Source organism: Mustela nigripes, unplaced genomic scaffold (genome assembly GCF_022355385.1).
Source record: "Mustela nigripes isolate SB6536 unplaced genomic scaffold, MUSNIG.SB6536 HiC_scaffold_148, whole genome shotgun sequence".
Taxonomy (NCBI): Eukaryota; Metazoa; Chordata; class Mammalia; order Carnivora; family Mustelidae; genus Mustela; species Mustela nigripes.
Genome location: NW_026739562.1, coordinates 7,562,748 through 7,580,479, shown reverse-complemented (window position 1 = coordinate 7,580,479; position 17,732 = coordinate 7,562,748). Strand labels below are relative to the sequence as shown.

Below are 17,732 nucleotides of genomic sequence, written 5' to 3'. Positions count from 1 at the left end.
CGCGGCAATCTGGTGGGAAGGGGGTGGGACTGGCCGGGAGACTGTCCCCAGCAAATCTACCTAGTGGTGCCCCCCCTCCCCCCAGCCACCCCTGAACTCTGCCCAAGAGGCACAACTGGAGCAGGGCAGATGATTCATTTCCACATCTGCGAGGTGAAGGTTGAGGGGAACAGGCTAGGGGTGTGTGTTGGGGGGGTATTGGCTCCGAAAGGTGGATGACTCCCGTTCTGGGTTCTGGAGTCCCTCCGTGGTGCTGGCTGGGGACGGGGTAGAGGACATCTGGGCCCAGGGCCAGGTTGGGGCTCCAGCCGGACTTCCTGGGGGGCACGCAAGCCTGGGTGAGCGCCCTCAGTGGGTGGGCTGGGAGGGTGTGGGAAGAGGTGACGGCGGGCAGCCCCGGTCCTCGCCTGCCCACCTCCTGAGCCGCGGGGTGTGGGTGTGGCTCCCTCGAGGCGGGGGTACGGCGGGGGGGGGGGGGGGGGATTGGCACGGGAGCCGGCCTACGGAAGGGGCGTCCGGAGCGCAGGAGGCTGGGGCAGCGCAGGGCGGCGCGGGGGAGCGGGAGGGCGTGCGCTGGAGGGGTGGGGAAGAGAAGGGGGCGGGCGGCAGCCGAGGGGCGGGCGGCTTCGGGGGGGTGGAGCCCGGACCGCAGCGCCCGCCGCTCGCTCGGCGCTATAGCCGCCGCCGCCGCTCCGGGCTTCGGTCGCAAGGCGGGCGGGCGGGCGCGCTCGGCGAGGCTCCTGCGGCTGCTACTCTCCTCCGGTATCCGGGGGCTGCGGCGCGCTGGGTCCCGGCCCCTCGCCGGGTGCCCCTCGAGCCCTCGCGCCCCCGTCCCCAGTTCCGCGCCCTGCCCGGGAGAACGCTCTGCGCTGGCCGGGCCGCCCCGGGCTCGCGTCCCCGGGTCATGAAGAGGGGCCCGTGAGGGGCCCGCGGAGGCGGTGGAAGAAGAGGGAGGAGGGAGGCCGAGGAGGAGGGCGCGGAAGGCGGAGGATGCCGCCGCCGCCGCCGCCGCCCGCCGGCCCCCGGCGAGCCTGACTCCAGACCTGAGGATGGAGCCGGCGCTGGGCTCTGCAGCGGCTCCCGGTGCGCCCCCCACCAGGTATCGGCCGGGCCCGGCGGGCCCCGGGAGGGCGGGAGCGGACCCTCGCCGCAGCAGCGGGAGGGGCGCGGGCGCGGTGGGAGACGCCCCTCCGCTCGGGGACAGTCGCCGCCGCCGGGGCGGGGAGGGGGGAGGACGGCACCGCGTTGGGCGCAGGGAGGGCTCCCCGGGCCGGTGGCGGATGAGCGCCGCGACCACCCCGGCTCTCCCCGCCCCCATTCGGCGAGGGCAGCAAACTTGAGAGGCGCGGCGGCCCCGAGGCGGCCCGCTCCCCGCGGCTGCGGAGCGCACTCGGGGGGTGCCCGGGGCTCGCCGTCCCGCAGCCTGCGGGGCTCTGGGCTGCTGAGGCTCTACGAGACCCTGAGATCCCACGCCTGCACCAACTTTCCAAACCAGGGCTGCACCGGGAGGCAGGGGGCTGCTCTGGGCTTCCTGCCCCTGGCTCGGCTCCGAACCCGCACCAGTCACTCTGCGATGAGCGGGATGGATGGTGCAGAGACCCCCCACGGGAAGGCAGAGCAGCCTACCCTCCTGCTCTTCTCTGGGTAGGACCCCGGGAGCAGCCCCTTTCAGGCTGCGGGAACCCATTGCTTGCTTTCACAGTAATAGCCCTAAATAGCCCTGGCGGGGATGCTAGGGGTTAAAAGGTAAGACCTGAGGATTGCCCTAGGGTGGTACCCTGGCTTGATTTGCTGTGCCACAGGGTGCCCCCTCCCCCCCATCCCAGGCCTGCGGGTTCCCAGGATTAGGTTCCTTACCTCTGGTGCAGGTTTCCTTCCGATGGACTTAAGCAGGTGGCTTCTAAGAAGGACCCTGGAGACCAGCATCTTTTGGAGGGCTGGTGGGGCAGGGAGCAGAGGGCACTTAGGATTAGGGGCAAGAGGCCGGCCCTCTGGCTGGGAAAGAAGCTGCTCTGGCAAGCCAAAGGAACGATGTATTAAGAGGCAAGCAGGTGGGGGCTAAGGTACCAGGTACCCGCCTTCAGGGCTTTCTGGATCCCTTGTTATGGGGCCGGCTGTCTTAGGCAGAGACCTTACCTGGACAGGCAGTTCCAAGGCTCCAGTCCTCAACAACTGGGGACACTCACAGGCATCACCGTGACCCTGTTTCTTTTTCCAAGTGTTCTCACCGACATGACTCACACATTGGATTCACCAGGGAGGTATCAAGCCTCCAACCTGCTCCCTTACCCTCCCTCCTGGGTCTTCAGGGAGCAGCTAGGGAAAGGAGGGGGCGGATTTGCCCTTGGGCCTTAAGCACCCCCCCCCCCCCCCCCCCCCCCCCCCCCCCGGGCCCCCCCCGGGGGCCGTGGGAAACCGGGGGGGGGTTTTCCCCCGGGGCCTTGACCCCCCCCCCCCCCCCCGCCCCCAATCCCCAGCCTGGCCCTCCACTGTAGATTTTCATTTCCCTGCTATGTCTCTGTTGGGGGCAGGTGAGCTGTCCTAGGCCAGGCCAGGGTGGGGCCATGGGGAGGAAGTCTCTGCTAAAGATCCGCCCCTCACCCTGCTGGGTCTTTGAAATCTTGGTCACGACCCCCCCCCCCCTCGCCTGGCACCCATACTTAACACAGCCTCCTCATGTCAAAGCAGAATACATTTCCCCCTTAAAATCTAAGTTTCCCTCTTTGCTAAATATTGCAATGCTTTTAGCCAGAGGTTTCCTCCTCTGCACTGGAAGTCAAGCTCCTCTTGCAGACAGCTTTCCTCCTCCGTGGCCTCTCCGCCACCTCTGCTATGTTCAGGCCCTAAGTAGGAGAGCTGCAGATCCCCCTTACCTCTTACCACCCCCCCCCTAGGGTCCTAATTCCAGAGGAAGGGCAGCGATGCACTCCTGGTGCTGACGTAAGGGTCATGTTTGCTGGCTGCAGACAACAGAGGTGTACATTTGTGCTCCCCTGAGTCTGCAGAGGGGCCCAGAAAGCAGGTTCTCATGGATCTGGGGGCAACAAGCCTGTACCCCTCTGGGTTCCCCTTGCCCGCATCCCTGTCTCCTTCCCTTGCCCACTGTGGCTCTCTCTTTACTTTTCAAACTCCCTCTGCATTGGTGCGGGGAGGGAGCATTTGATATTCATAATCTGGTTCAGAGAAGGTCCCGAAGCCCTGAGTCACTGTATGGTTTCCATGGAAACAGACTTGTTCTGAGGACTCGGTGTAGCGCGGCAGTGGTGGGGGAGAAGGGAAACATATAGTAAAATCGGGCTCCACAAGTGTGGCAGGAGTTGGGCCAACTCCCTTTCATAGGGGCAGGGAGAGGCTGGGCAAGGCTCTGGGGACCCTGCAGGAGGGTCTGCCTCTCCCTACCCTCTGTGGTCCCCACCCTGGGAGCTGCTCAGCTTTCCTTGCCGCTTTTGGCAGATTGCTGCTGCTCCCATGGGCCTCCTGGTGAGGTGTCCAGGCTCATCGCTGCCACCATGTGCCTCACTTTCCTCTTCTGTGAAATGGGGGGGAAAGCACACCTAGCTTTTGGGGGGCTGTGAAGGTCAAATCCACTGATAAGAAGAATGCATTCGTAATCATGGAGCCATGGCAGGTGTTCAGTAAGTGTCATTACTGCTAATTCAGGGGATTGGAAGGAGCACCTCCTGTGTGGTCAGACCTGCGTCTGTCCTCTTGTGCAGGTAGTCTTGACCTCAGGCAGGGCTGGCCTCTTGCTTCGGAAGAGCTCTCCCCAGCCGCCCCGTCTGGGAACCAGCCATCCATTCCTTCTTCCCACAAAGCATTTATTTAGGTTGCTGCGGGCCCGTCACCGTGCTAGGGAGGCCTGGCTCATGTTCAAACCCCACCTGTCTAGGAGCCTTGTGGGAACAAATTCTTCTAAGTCCAGATGGATGGGCAGCTTTCTGCCTCAGCCTCCTTGGGATCGGGCCAGAGGGAGAGGGACAGGACAGGTTCTGAGGATAGAAGGGTTTGGGGTGGGGAAGCTCTTCCTGATCCTGGAGATGCCTCTCCCTCCTGATGAAAGAGGGATCAGGAACTCTGCAGAAAGAAGAGAGACCCTACCCTCCTCCCCCAATCTCCCCAGGTGAGAACTTCGATTGCTGAAGGGTTCCCAGCACACTCCACGAGTCTGGACAGTTCAGAGCTCTAGCCGGACTCCCCAGCTCATGTGTCATTGCCCAGACAGCTGAGAGAGGGGCCTGACCCCTTACGCTCTCAGCAGTGTCATCAGAGCCATGGCTTGGGGACATTGTGGGCACTAGGGATGGCTTATTCTGTCTCCCTCACTAGCCCTTCTCTGCCTGGCCACCCTCCTCTCCCCGGCCTGCAGACAACGCCTCGTCCTGTCTGAAGGTGGGCTTCAGCTCCGAGCTCCTTCCCTCACCCCCATCACTACCAGCTCTCCGAGAGCAGCAGAGATTCCTAGAGATGCTTCCGTATCTCTCAGTCCTTCTCTCTTACAGATGGGAAAACCAGTTCAGGTTTGCTCCTAGGACCCACACCCAAGCTAGCGGTGGCTGCTCCCAGCTCCACCCCAGCCCTGGGGATGGCTTTTCCTCTCCCCTGGCTCTCCAGGTGGCCCCAGGTGCTGCCCAGCCCACACATCCACCCTCCTGGCCCCCCAAATAGCAGTTTCCTGCCAAGCTTCTCCCCCCCCCCCCCTTCCCCCCCCCCCTCGCCCCCGCCCCAACCAGGTCTCTCTGGACCGCTTTGCTGTCCTCATTGGTGTTCACAACACCTTCCAATTTAATATCCTCTACAAATTTCATTAACGGACTGTTTACTCCCTCTCTCAGGATCATTAATGAAGATGTCAGATAAGATCTGACCCAGTGCTGGGTCTGGGCCGCCCTGCCCCCGCTCCCAGAATCTGTCCCGCAGCCCCTTCCGCCTGGGCACGCCTCCTCCACTCAGGACTCTTGGGACCTGCCCCCCTCCTGCTTCCGGCCCCATGACAAGTGCTGAGGGCCAAGTCTGTTTGAATTAATTTTGTAAGATTACTTGAGGCGCTGTATCAAATGCTTTGCTAAAAATCAAGATATATTACCCTGCCTGCATTTCCTTCATCTACCGGTCTTGTAATTCTATCAAGAAAGCTATCAAGTTTGTCAAGCATGATTTGTTCTTTATAAATCCCCACGGTGCCGCGTGGGGGCACAGAGTTCCCGCGTTTTCTAAATGTTTAGAGATTCCCTCTTTGTGTTTGCTCCTTGATTAGAGCTGGAAGGCTGTGAGCTGGGAATTGTGGGGAGGTGCGTCTCTTCCTCTGGGATGGGGAACGGGGCAAAGCTCCTCCCTTCTCCAGGTCTCTGCTGGGGGCAGTGAGTTTAGTGCCCACGGAGTACCTCGCAGCCACTGTGGGCCCCAGCCTGGCTAGTGAGGGTGGGGGATGGACCCAGGGCTCAGGCTCGAGGGCTGGTTGTTTTCCCTCAGGGTTCTGCAGGCAGATGAGGAAGAGAGATAAGTCTGAAGCTAGCATTCGGGAAGTATCATTAACTGAGTGATTGCCTTGACGCTGTGCTCAGATCTCATTTGAGCCCCTCCCCTGCCCTGGGAGGTGGGTGTGGGCTCCCTCTCCGGTACCTGGGGGATGTGCGACTCCGGGGAGGGTAAGGCTGTCCAGGACCCAAGGTCTGGGTTTCTCACCTGCTGCTATGTTGCTCCTAACCACTCAAGGCAGCAGTATAGAGTAGTCAGGAGACCTAATTGGGGTGGTTCAGACAGAGGATTTCAGGAGGTTGGAGGGGGAAGGAGGGAAAGCCTTCATGAAGAACCTGGGAGAGGTGAGGACCTCACACACTGTGCTCCGTGCTCCGTAGCCTGAGTCTAGTTCCCCTGCTAGGCACTTCTGAGCTATGGGAGTGAGTCACGTCACTTCTGTGAGCCTCTGTCACCTGTGTCATGGAGCCTGCTGTAGTCCTTAACTCCTGAGCTTGGAGAGACCGTCCAATAAAGTGGGGCATGAAAGGTATGTCACACAGTTCTAGGCCCTCAGCGAGCAGCCATTATGTCCTGTCCAGGTCCCTGTTGGTGTGGGGCAGGGACACTCATCCGATTTCTTGTGCCCAGTGGGTGGCTCTCCCTAACGCTTCTCATCCAGGAGACAGCAGTGACAGGGTGAGCCACACCAGCATCCATGCACAGGGGCGTCCGTGCAAGCTGCTGTGGGCTGGTGGTCAGTTCTAGGCTTAGGGAGCAGGGAGACCTTATCCTGGTTCTAGACCATTTGAGGCCAGGTACAAATAAAGACGTTCTTTGGCATCCTCTTGGTTACATAGGATTTGGACGTTCCTGGGCTTTCTGGGCAAGAAACATACTCACGCTTCCCTCTCCTTGCCTAGCCAGACTGCTCTGGCTGCTGTCAGGTGTGATACTGCACCAGCCGTGTCCACACCCACCACCTCTTCCAAGCTTCGTGATAATCTTCCTTTTTGTCATTCAGCTGGGAGGGAGAGCCCTCTGGGAAGTGGTGAGGTGGCAGAGACTTGATGCCAGTCACGACTGGGGTCCTGTCTGCGTATCTGCTCCCGCAACTCCCTCTATCGTGCGTGAGAGGCTCAGGTGAGCCTCTCCCATGCCCAGCTCGCCTCCCCAGGGTCCAGCTGGGGGGGAGGCTGGAGACTCCAGCACTGGGGTCAGAGGGCCCCCCTCCCACCCCTCCAACAGCAGCTGCTAATTAGCTCCTGCGGGAGGTTTCCCATCCTTGAAGCTGGGAGGATGGGTCAAAGCCCCGGTATCCAGGGGGTGGAGCCTTGGTACTATTCCGACTCTGGCTGTGGCTGCTGAGAAGGAGGGGGTGGTGAGTTGGGGGGGTGTAGAGGGGGACAGGAAACCGGGGCCTTTCCGCCCAGAGTCGGGGCAGAAGGGTCCGCCTACCACAAGCCAGGCTGTGGTAGGACCAGCCGGAGGGAACCGGGTCCTTCTGACTCATCCCTCCTCCGTGAGGCGCCGGGCACACCGGGGCCTTGTGCCAGGAGGTCAGTCACTCTCCCCGCTGCTGGGGAAAACTTTCCTCTGGTCAGGCCAGGACCCCGCCAAGCCGCTGGGCCCACAGCAGGACCGCGGGGCAGTCTCTGTCCCTTGGACAGCAAGTGTCTCCAGCCACACGGGCCATGGCAGCTTTGGGGAGGAGGCTGCGGCATCCGTTTTAACTTCCTTAAACATTTTCAGGCCATTACAGTTCATCTGTAGCTTTGAGCGGCCCTTGAAAATCACACTCCCGGTTCGTTCTTACTGGGTCCCTGCTCTGGGCCCAGCACTGTGCTAACTTTTTGATGTTTTTTGGCTTTCTGTCTCACAACCCAAGTATTTGGAAGATACTGTGCCTGTCTTTCCCATTTCACAGATGAGGGCAACTGAGGTCTATGGAATAAGTTAAGCATCTCGCTCAAGGTCTCGTAGCTATCAAGCAATAGCAGTGAGGTTCAAACCCAGGGCTGTCCAGCCCCACAGCTAGGGGGCCCAACCACCACCCAGTTATACCTGTGGGTAACTTTCCAAGGACGCTTGAGGCACCCATGGGGGTCTCTGATGTCATGATGTGTGGACATCAGAGGGATCTGCTGGAGATACCAGAGCTCCCAGGGGGCAGCCGAGTGTCTCCGCTGCGGGTGGGATTTGGTGGACAGTCACTTTCTGGAACCACGACTGTGAGAACTTGTCCCACTGAATGTGCCTGAAAGAATTACTGGTTCTACCTGCGGGATCTGTGGGTAGTTACGGGGCCCGAGGACTCTGAAGACTGTATACAAACACCATATTTGTGTTGGGCAAATTTTCCGGAGAAGGTCCGCAGGCCTCACACTGTTTCAGCTTGTGGGGGTATCACCCCAAAGAGACATTACCATTGCTTCCCATCACCCCTGGGACGGCCCGGACCACAGAGGCTGATTCTGGATCCCGTGGGATCTCCTTCCCTGGAAGGTTGCACTGGCTGAATTATGTGCCGGCATACCGCTCACCTTGAAGGATGTTTGGAACACAGCCCCATGAAACTCATCCTCGGGCTTATTAGGTACGAGTTCTTGAGAATGGCAGGCTGTGCTCAGGACTCTCTCTAGCAGACCCCTCGGGAGAAATCTTGTGCTGGATTCAGTACCAGGAATGGCTGGGCATCTCTTGAGCAGATGATGTAATTCTCATCTCATGGATCCTGTGAAACATGAAATGACGTATTTCCCTTTTCCCATTGGCTGCCAGGCAGCTCTGACCCAGCTGGGCTGCCTGGAAGTGTCTTGGCTCTTGTATGCTAACCTAGCTTCTGGTTCTTTCAGACTTCCATACCCTTGTTTTTCACTTGCCTCATTTCACGACCTCACTTTTTTTTTTTTTTTTTTTTTTTAAGGAAGAAAAAACCCCTTGCTGATTTACATGTTTTAGCCTTAACTAAACAAACATCTCTGGTGGGTCAGCCTTGGCTACCACTAGCTACTGCAGACCCAGGGATTAAGCACTTCCTTTCTGCAGTCTCTCCCAGAGGCTTGTTTGCCAACTCCTTCCTCCCCGTCTTGTGCCCCCTGCCCCTTGCTCCAGTTCCTGGGGCTCCGGAGAGCCCCGGGGCTGCTGGCTACCGGCCCCGAAGGCTGGTTGGAAATCTCATGTTCAGGAACTTTATTCTTTACCCTCCCTATCTCCACAGAGCTCTACAAGCTGTTTTTAGGAAGAAAAAGTGGGGAGGGGCGTCATTTCCCCAACTCAGGCTTCTGCTCCTCCCGGCAGTCCCTGTCCCCTGGGAGGTCTCCCTCTTTTTCAGCTCCTGACCTGTGTCTCTCAGCAGCACCCGTTGACTGCCATCCTTTGTGGCCTGCCTGAGCAGACAGAGCCCAGTTCTGGCTGGAAGGTAGTGACTTTGACCCTGGCGCCTTGGAGGTGGGGGAGGGGAGAGCCGGCTGGCAGTGCCCTGGGGTACAGATTTGGAGGCACAGTGAGTTGCCAGTGTGATTTCGGTGCCCCACCCCTCCAGGTCTTGCATGGGGCGGCCTTGCTCTCTCCCAGAAAGTTAGTAAACTCAGACAGAACTGAGAGGCTCAGTGTGAACTGCTTTCCTCCCACTGCAGTCTCCTGGCCCCTCCCGCTGGGGCAGCTGGGGTTACCAGAATAGTGGTTGTATATGAATGTATATAAATACTCCCCCTCGCACGCATCCTCTTTTTAAAAACAAGAAGTAGTAACCTACTATTGCACATGTGGTTTCTGGCTCTGGCTTTTTTATCTTGGGCCATGGCCTCGCATTCCGTGTATACAAATCCGTGGAGGCTTCTCTGATATGGTCAGTTGAAAAGAAAACCTTAGGGCAGGGGAGAATACTGCTGTTAAAGGGGTTGAAGCCTCTGCAGTGCCCATGGGTGGGCTTTAGGGGGGGTCCACAAACCCTCTGACTGTGTATGTAAAGTTGTGGATACAAAGGAATCTTTCTGGAAAGAGCGACTGTATCTTTCCAAGTGGCCTGTGGCCCCAAAAAGGCAAAAGCCACAGCTCTGGGTTAGATGTGGTTTTACAGAGTAGAAGGGGACAGGAGTTAACCCAGCAGAGGGTGGGGAGCCCCTTGGCTCTTAGGCCCCCTGGGGGCTGCCTGGCTGGGGCTGAGGGGATGGGGTCCAGCTGCCAGCCCTGATACATTTTTTGGAAGATGAACTGGGACTTTCCTGATCCCAGAGGAGCATCCCCCTGCCAGCAGGGGGGTTCTGACCCTGAAAATGGAGCTTGGGGCCTTCCTGGGATCAGAGAACCCTAGTAGTCAGAGCTTGGAGGCCCTTAGCCTGGATCTGTGGAAATACAGAAGCCAGCGAGGGGCCAGGGGATGAGTCCAAGGTCACCCAGCCAGGGGATGCAGAGGTGTTCCTGCCTGTGATCTTGAGCTCAGTGATCCTTCCCTTGCTAGAGAGGAATGAAACTGGTAAGAGAGGCCCTCTGGATGAAGTGGGGCTGCCCATTGATGCTTGCCTCTTGGTGTGTGGGTGAAGAAAAGAGCATGCACAGAGCAGAGGCCACAGCTCGGGTGGGGGTGTCATCGCACTTCACGGCATCCTGCAACAGCACCTTCCTTGGCTTGAATCCTCACCAGAGGCCCCAGGTAGCACTGGCCGCCAGGAATTCTGAACCCAGCGAAGAACGCAGGGCCAGGAAGCTGTACTACAGGATGTGACCACTAGAGGGCAGCGGGCAAGTCGCTGCGGTGGCCTAGCCGCGGGAAGCTCCCGGGCTGGGAGAGGAGCGGAAGGAAGGGAAGGCACCCAGCAGAGGCCGGCGTGGCAGAGGTCTGGGCACCGCAGCCAGGGAGAATGTCTGTCTAACCGTCAGAGTCGATGAGATCTGTTCTCACGTGCTTACTCGAGACACCGGGCGGACGAGACATTTAATAATGATAATAGCAATGTACATTCATTGAGTACTTACTTTGTGCCGGGCACTGGGTTAATTAGTCCTCACAACAGCCTTGTTAAACGGATCCCCCCTTTCCTGGTGAGAGAACAGAGGCACGGAGAGATTCAGAAACCTGGTCATCAGTGGGGCTCGTGCCAGAGCCCATGTCCTAAGCACGCGGCTGTGCTGCGTTCTATGCCTGGCATTGACTAAATGCTTTAATTCTTTCAATTCTTGCAACTGCTCTATGGTTGTACCCACTTTATAGGTAGGGAAACTGTGGTGCAGAGACTGCTGGTGAATCCAGGTCCGCACACCTGCTCAGTGATATCCAGGTGGGTGTGGTTCCGTGGCTTGAGCCCTGAGCTACGAATTCCAGTTTCCCATTGGAGAGCTGTTTTTCACTCCCACCCTGTGCCCTAATCTGGTACAGAAACCTGAGTTTTCCCCTGGGACTTCACTTCCAACACAAGTTACAGATTCTGAGCTCCTGTGACTAAGGCTTGCCTGGATTTTGACTACCTAGAGGTGGAGGAAGGTCATGCCAAAGGCTGCTCAGAGCCCAGGGAGGGGCTGTGGGGCTCGCAGTCTGGCTTGGAGGACAAGGGCATTGAAGAGTTCCTTGCAGTGGCCAGACCTGGCCCTGGGGCCTCTGGTTTCCAGGGCAGATGCCTCCAGCATACCAAGGAAGCTTGGCCAGTCCTAAGCCCGGCTCCGCCAGACTGGCAGGAGAGCAGGGGCATTTCTAGCAGGGTCTGACTTTCTTCATCTTCCTGTTCCCATGCCCTCACTTTGCCCTCCTGGGAGGCAGGGGGATGGCCTGAGGCTAAGCCTTTGAACACATTGCCCTTGCTCAGGCTATACCTTGTGGACCCGAGCCCCACTTTCTTAGGGATTTAGAATGAGATCCTTCATTTACTCCTGATTTATTAGCCAAGGCAGCGGTTTCTCATCTTGGCCTTAAATTTCTCTGGGCTGGGGTGGGAAGAGGTGGTGGGGAGGCTCCCCTTGGTGGGTGAATTCTGGTGGTACCAGAATCTTTGAGTAAAGTGAAATCTCCCCCAGCCTTCTGTTTCCTGTCTTGGTGGGAACCAAAAGGGATTAAATGTAGTGGGTCAAGGAGGGGGATTTGAGCATGGGCTCCAGAGAACACTGCCTGGGCAGGAATTCTGGCTCTGGCCCCTTACTAGGAGTGTGAGCTGGGGAAATTAATCTGTAAAATGGGGATATGAGGACATGAACCACATAGGCTTGGTGTGAGGGCGAGAGGCATTTTTCACTCCCACCCTTGCTTCCCTCATGTTCTCCCCTATCTATAATGCCTAGAACAGTGCCTGGATCTTGCTGGATAGCTGACAGATCTTTATGAATAAGTACAAAAAGAGTCCATCCTAGAGATGTGTATTAGGACATTGCAACTGTGGACTCTTACTCAAATAACTTAAAAGTATTATCTGTACGATTATTAATGGTATTCCCTACCTGTTCTTTAGAGGCATCTGTCTTGGGACACTGAGGCAGGGATCGGCCCGCATTTCGCAGGAGAATCTAATTTAATGCAAGGAGGCAGTTTTCTCTGGGTACCTCAGCGAACCCTGTTGATGGAGTCAGCGTTCTCTGCAGCCCTGTGGTGAGGTGGGGGTGGGATGGGCTGGAGTCAGGGCTGTGGTTTTCTGTGATCACACTGGAGGTTCCCAAGAGTCTAGGTTGTGTTCTTCCCATAGTTACCGTCACCTGGTGATGTGGTACTCTTCCCTGTAGGTACTGAGCACAGGCTCAAACTTAAAATTGGACTCTTAAGCCCCAGAGCCTAAGCCCTTAAGCCCCAGAGCTGGCCCGCTATCCTCTCAGCTCAGCCTCTGCGCCCCTCCTGGAGGCAGCCAGACTGTTTCAGCTCTGTTCCTTCTCCGCTAAGCTGATGGCAAAGGGGCCAGAGCACTGGCCTAAGAGTCTGATGCAGATGGATTTGAGTCTCTGCTATTCCTTATTTGCTTCTGCACATTTGCTTAGTCTTTGAGCCTCAGTTTCTCCACCTAAACAAGGGAAGACCCTGACCTCCCAGAGGGGGCTGTAAGGAATATTGTGGTGTTTGGAGTTGGCTGAGCCAGGCAGCAGGGCAGGTTTGGGAACTGAGGATCTACGAACCCCTCCCTGAAAGGAGCTGTGCCAAATAGCGGGATGTGGGAAGAATATTCACAAAGCACAAGTTCAGCCCCTCCCCACCCCGGCCATGAACGTTGATCCACAAGACATTGATCAACAAGACCAGACAGCAAAGGAAAGGATCTCTAAGTGTTACATTACAGATCATCTGTACCCTTGCAATGCCCGGTCTCTCTCTGGCTGATCTATACATCAGCTGTAGACATCAGCTGGATGAAGGCCAGGTGTGTGTAAGCTGGAGAAACAAGGTCAGGTCTCCTCAGAGGGAAAGTGGGGGCTCTGGGGAACCTGTGAGATGTGTGTTAAACCAGGCACGTGAGCTCAGGCAGGTCACCCCACTCTCTGAGTCTTAGCTTCCTCGCCTGTGAAATGGAGCTAATCCTGGCTTCCCCGTGATGCTCCCGCGCAGAATAAAATGCGCGAATGCAGGTAAAGTGCTTAGGAAGTATTCGATGGATGCTAACTAAAATAATGCCACAGTCTTGGGTTTGTACTTAGAATCCGCGAACAGCATCCAGGTCGGGAACTCTCCCTGGTCCACTTATGCTTTGAGTTTTAGGTAGTTGTTCTCGTCTCCGGTGTGGTTGGAAGAAGAACCTCCGTCCTTGGCTGTCCCTTCTGCATGGTTCTCGGTGTCTGGGCTGTCCGGACGGAGCTGTCATTTCCACCTGGAGGTCTGGGGTGAGCACCCCCTGCCTTGGTGATTTCTACCAAACCCCTCTTGGGGAGTCACTGAAAAAGTCAAATTTTGAAGGGTCAGGCTGGTCTATTGATTTAAAACACAGAACCAGTCGGGACTGTGCTCTGGCCTAGTTTTCTGGAATAACTTTGACTCTGATGCTGTTCCATGGTTCAGTGCTGAGCCCTGTGTCTGGTCACCAGAGCTGAACACAGCTAGGGAGGCCCCAGGTTATTTGTGGTCAGTGGATTTCTTTGCAACTCCCCTGGACGGTGGCTGTGAGGGGTCCTCCCCGGGGTGATTGCCTGCGTAGGATTCCCACTCTTGGTTAGCTGAGGGTGTAAGCTTGCCAGCTCCCTGCCCACTGGGTCCTGGTGTGAGGGTCTTGGACCTGCCAGGAAGGGATGGGTAAGGGGTGGGGGAGGTGGATAGAAGGCTCAGGAGTCAGGAGGCCAGATCCCAGGGGATAAAATGTGTCCCTGGCATAGCTGGAGCCCTGAATCAGTCGGGAGATCTGGGAGAGCAGCTGGGGCCCTTGTCGCCCAGCACTGGGGGGCAGTCTGTGGGGCACAAGGTGTAAGAGAGAAGGGGTGGGGGAAGGGCGATGTTGACAGACCAACCCTCCCCACTTCCCCCCTCACCTGGAACCTTTCCCCTCCCTCTCTCTCTACAGTCTGTTGGCCACAGGGCTGCTGCACAGGTTGGGACTGCCGGCTAGGCCAGGAGACCTGGCAGCTGCGGACTCTCTAGCTTGGAGCAGCCCTTCTTTGGTGAGTCGGGGAGCCCTTCCTGCATTCGCTCTGGGAGCAGCCCCAGCCTTCCCTTGGGGCCTGGTAGCTGAGCCAGCCTCTCTATGGGGCAACTTCTGATGCTCCGACTGGCCCCTTGCTCTGGACATTTGGCACGTCCTTCATTTTCCCTGCTTTCCTGGCCACGCCCCCCCCCCCCCCCCCCCCCGCCCAGGGCCCACCCTTGCTTTCTCTCCATTCTTTGAGATGCCCCTTTTCTTCCACCCCGTCTGGCGCCATTGCTGGGTCCCAGTGGGGTCTCTGAGCACCCGCCCCCTGTGGTCAGAGGGCTCAGAGCCTAATGGTGGAGGCCCTTGAGGATTGGTTGGGATGGGGGTCCCTGAGGAGCCCGTTCAACCTGCTGTCAGTGGGGGTCATCTGCCCCACGCCTGGACCTCTTGCCCCAGTGGCCAGGAGCAAACCTGGAGGGTGCTGGGACCTGGGAAAGGATGCTTTGCAGCAGCCCCTGGACCTTTCTCTGGGCGGGTTGACTCTCATTGGCCCTGGGAGTCTCGGGGGTCCTCATCTGGGTACACTGGGCACCGACAAACCTAAGCTGGGAGGTGGGCTTGATGAGTTGTCCCCCTCTCCTGGCCCAGTGGGTACAGGTGAACAGATCCTCGTGGTGTGTCTCTGACATAAGCACTTTTTTCCTTCTAGGGGTGGTGGGGGGGAATGGAGGAAAGATGACCACATGGGGAGCCCGGTGCTTGCTTGTGGGGGTGAGAGATGTAGGTGGGCCCCAGAGGAGCTGGTAGGGGTGACAGGCAGTGGCAGGGGAATGGCTAGAAGCAGGCACTGGTGGGCCGCTGAGTGTGTGAGCTGGGGAAGATAGCTTCTTGCACAGTGGGGCCCACTAAGGAACTCCACGTTGACGGTGGGAGTCCCCTGCAGCATTCGTTAAACTCTGCATGTGGGAAGTCAATTTGTACGGTCCCCAGAAGCTCCCAAGATTCCCTAGAGAATGTAAAAATCTAGTCTAGAAACTGCTCAGTCCTTAGGCGCATGCGTGAGCATCTGGCAGGGAATCGCGTAGGTCCGGGGCCAGGGCCCCTGGTCTGGTGATGCACCTGGCACAGCCAGCTCCCTGACGGATGCCCACCTTTGCCCGCAGACCTCGCATGGTGGAGAAGCAGCCCCATGAAGGTGCCCAGCCATGCAATGTTCCTGGAAGGCCGTCCTCCTCCTTGCCCTGGCCTCAATCGCCATTCAGTACACGGCCATCCGCACCTTCACCGCCAAGTCCTTCCACACCTGCCCCGGGCTGGCGGAGGCGGGGCTGGCGGAGCGGCTGTGCGAGGAGGGCCCCACCTTCGCCTACAACCTCTCCCGCAAGACCCACATCCTCATCCTGGCCACCACGCGCAGCGGCTCCTCCTTCGTGGGCCAGCTCTTCAACCAGCACCTGGACGTCTTCTACCTGTTCGAGCCCCTCTACCACGTCCAGAACACGCTCATCCCCCGCTTCACCCAGGGCAAGAGCCCCGCGGACCGGCGCGTCATGCTGGGCGCCAGCCGCGACCTCCTGAGGAGCCTCTATGACTGTGACCTCTACTTCCTGGAGAACTACATCAAGCCGCCGCCCGTCAACCACACCACCGACAGGATCTTCCGCCGCGGGGCCAGCAGGGTGCTGTGCTCCCGCCCCGTGTGCGACCCCCCCGGGTCCCCCGACCTGGTGCTGGAGGAGGGGGACTGCGTGCGCAAGTGCGGCCTGTTGAACTTGACCGTGGCCGCCGAGGCCTGTCGTGAGCGCAGCCACGTGGCCATCAAGACGGTGCGGGTGCCCGAGGTGAACGACCTTCGGGCCCTGGTTGAAGACCCCCGGTTAAACCTCAAGGTCATCCAGCTGGTCCGAGACCCGCGTGGCATCCTGGCCTCCCGCAGCGAGACGTTCCGCGACACTTACCGCCTCTGGCGGCTCTGGTATGGCACGGGGAGGAAGCCCTACAACCTGGATGTGACGCAGCTGACCACGGTGTGCGAGGACTTCTCCAACTCCGTGTCCACTGGCCTCATGCGGCCCCCGTGGCTCAAGGGCAAGTACATGTTGGTGCGCTACGAGGACCTGGCCAGGAACCCCATGAAGAAGACCGAGGAGATCTACGGTTTCCTGGGGATTCCCCTGGACAGCCATGTGGCCCGCTGGATCCAGAATAACACGCGGGGCGACCCCACCTTGGGCAAGCACAAATATGGCACCGTCCGAAACTCGGCGGCCACGGCCGAGAAGTGGCGCTTCCGCCTCTCCTACGACATTGTGGCCTTTGCCCAGAACGCCTGCCAGCGGGTGCTGGCGCAGTTGGGCTACAAGATGGCCATGTCGGAGGAGGAGCTCAAGAACCCCTCCGTCAGTCTGGTGGAGGAGCGGGACTTCCGCCCTTTCTCGTGACGAGGGCTGCGTGGGCGGGGGTGAGGGGCACATGGTGTCGGTTTTGATAAAATGGACGGTTTTAACTGTTGCCTTATTTCCCCCTTCCTCTCCCGCCTGGGTCTTTGTGTCCTTCCCACCGCCTCACCCCCACCCCCACCCCAGGCCCCGCCCACCCTCCACTCCTTCTGCCTCTTTTTGTCTCTGAAATTTGCACTATGTCTTGGACAGGAATCACTGGGGCAGAGGGGGCGTGAAGCGGGGTAGAGCCCCCAGCCCACCCCCATTCAGACACACGGCTGTTGGGTCTCTGCGTGGATGGTGACAATGTTTACAAGCACCACACTCACACATTCACATACGCACACATGCACACACACGGGCGCCCACGAGGAGAGATATCCCCAAACCGCGGAACTTCTGCAGCATTTCCAGTGGCCCAGTAGTTGGGGTCAGGTAGTTTTGCACTGTCTTACTTCCACAAGGTAAGAGGGTAAAATCAAAAAGGCCACCTCTCTCTAATTTATGAATGGTGTCTAATCCCTCCCCATCCTGCTTCTGTCCCCAAGGCCCTCTGCCCCCCCCCCCCCCCAGCAGAGAACAGTCTGCACCCACTCCCCCTCCCCAGCCTGCCCTTGCCTGCCCCTGAGCAGGTTTTTACTGTGAGGTGAATGTGGACCTTGTTTTATTTTTTCCAGTCTGTGGCGATGCTGTCTGTCTGTCTGAGTCTTGTGGCTGCCCCTGGACCAGTGACGGCTGATAAATCTTATGGGTTTCTGATTGATCTCGGGGTTCATCTGTAATATTTCTTTGTGCCAAAAGAAAAAAAAAAGTGGATCAGTTTGCTAAATGAACGTTGAAATGCTTTATCTGTGTTTTCTGTAAATAAAAGAGTGCAATAATATCTAGGCGTGACTGTGGGACATTCTGAAGGGGTGGCCTGGGTGGGGCCAAGCGGTTCTGGTTTGGGGGATGAGAGAGAAGGAGGTGGAGGCGGGGGTTCAGCGGCCAGTCTCTGGCTTTCAGAACTAGTGGCACTCAATCACTGTCACAACACTCAGCTCAGTGGTTCATTTGCACTCAGTTAGTGAGACCAGGCCCCTTAGAGCCAGGGGTGATGTGCAAAATATGTAACAAGTGGCGTGGCTTGCTGACATGATGTCCAGAGGTCAGGGTGAAGTCCTGGTGGGCCCTTTCTGTGCCAGGTCTTGCAACACCTTTCATTGCTGGGTCTGGGGCCTGGATGGCTGGGAAGGGGGCCCATTCCTGGGGTGGGGTGGCTCAGGGCAATGGCTGCTGGTCAGCTGGCCTGGAGGTATTTCCGTGTTGTAAC

At 58.1% G+C, this 17,732-nt stretch overlaps 1 protein-coding gene across 3 annotated transcripts; it reads left to right on the top strand.

The window, feature by feature from the left end:
• Positions 1-661: 661 nt before the first annotated feature.
• Positions 662-17,303, top strand: LOC132008359 (carbohydrate sulfotransferase 1). Of its 3 annotated transcripts, none has more exons than XM_059386877.1 (4): positions 662-1,099; positions 13,115-13,242; positions 13,914-14,010; positions 15,143-17,303. In XM_059386877.1, the coding sequence occupies exon 4, from the start codon at positions 15,185-15,187 to the stop codon at positions 16,418-16,420; it is 1,236 nt and encodes a 411-aa protein (XP_059242860.1). In that variant the 5' UTR covers positions 662-1,099; positions 13,115-13,242; positions 13,914-14,010; positions 15,143-15,184; the 3' UTR covers positions 16,421-17,303. The 3 variants fall into 3 exon arrangements, with proteins under 3 accessions (XP_059242860.1, XP_059242858.1, XP_059242859.1); XM_059386875.1 differs by having other exon boundaries at positions 664-1,099; positions 13,121-13,242; XM_059386876.1 differs by lacking the exon at positions 13,115-13,242 and having other exon boundaries at positions 665-1,099.
• Positions 17,304-17,732: the final 429 nt, after the last annotated feature.

Excerpts from the sequence above, each read along its gene's own strand:
- LOC132008359 (XM_059386877.1), top strand. The coding sequence starts at position 15,185 with ATGCAATGTTCCTGGAAGGCCGTCCTCCTCCTTGCCCTGGCCTCAATC.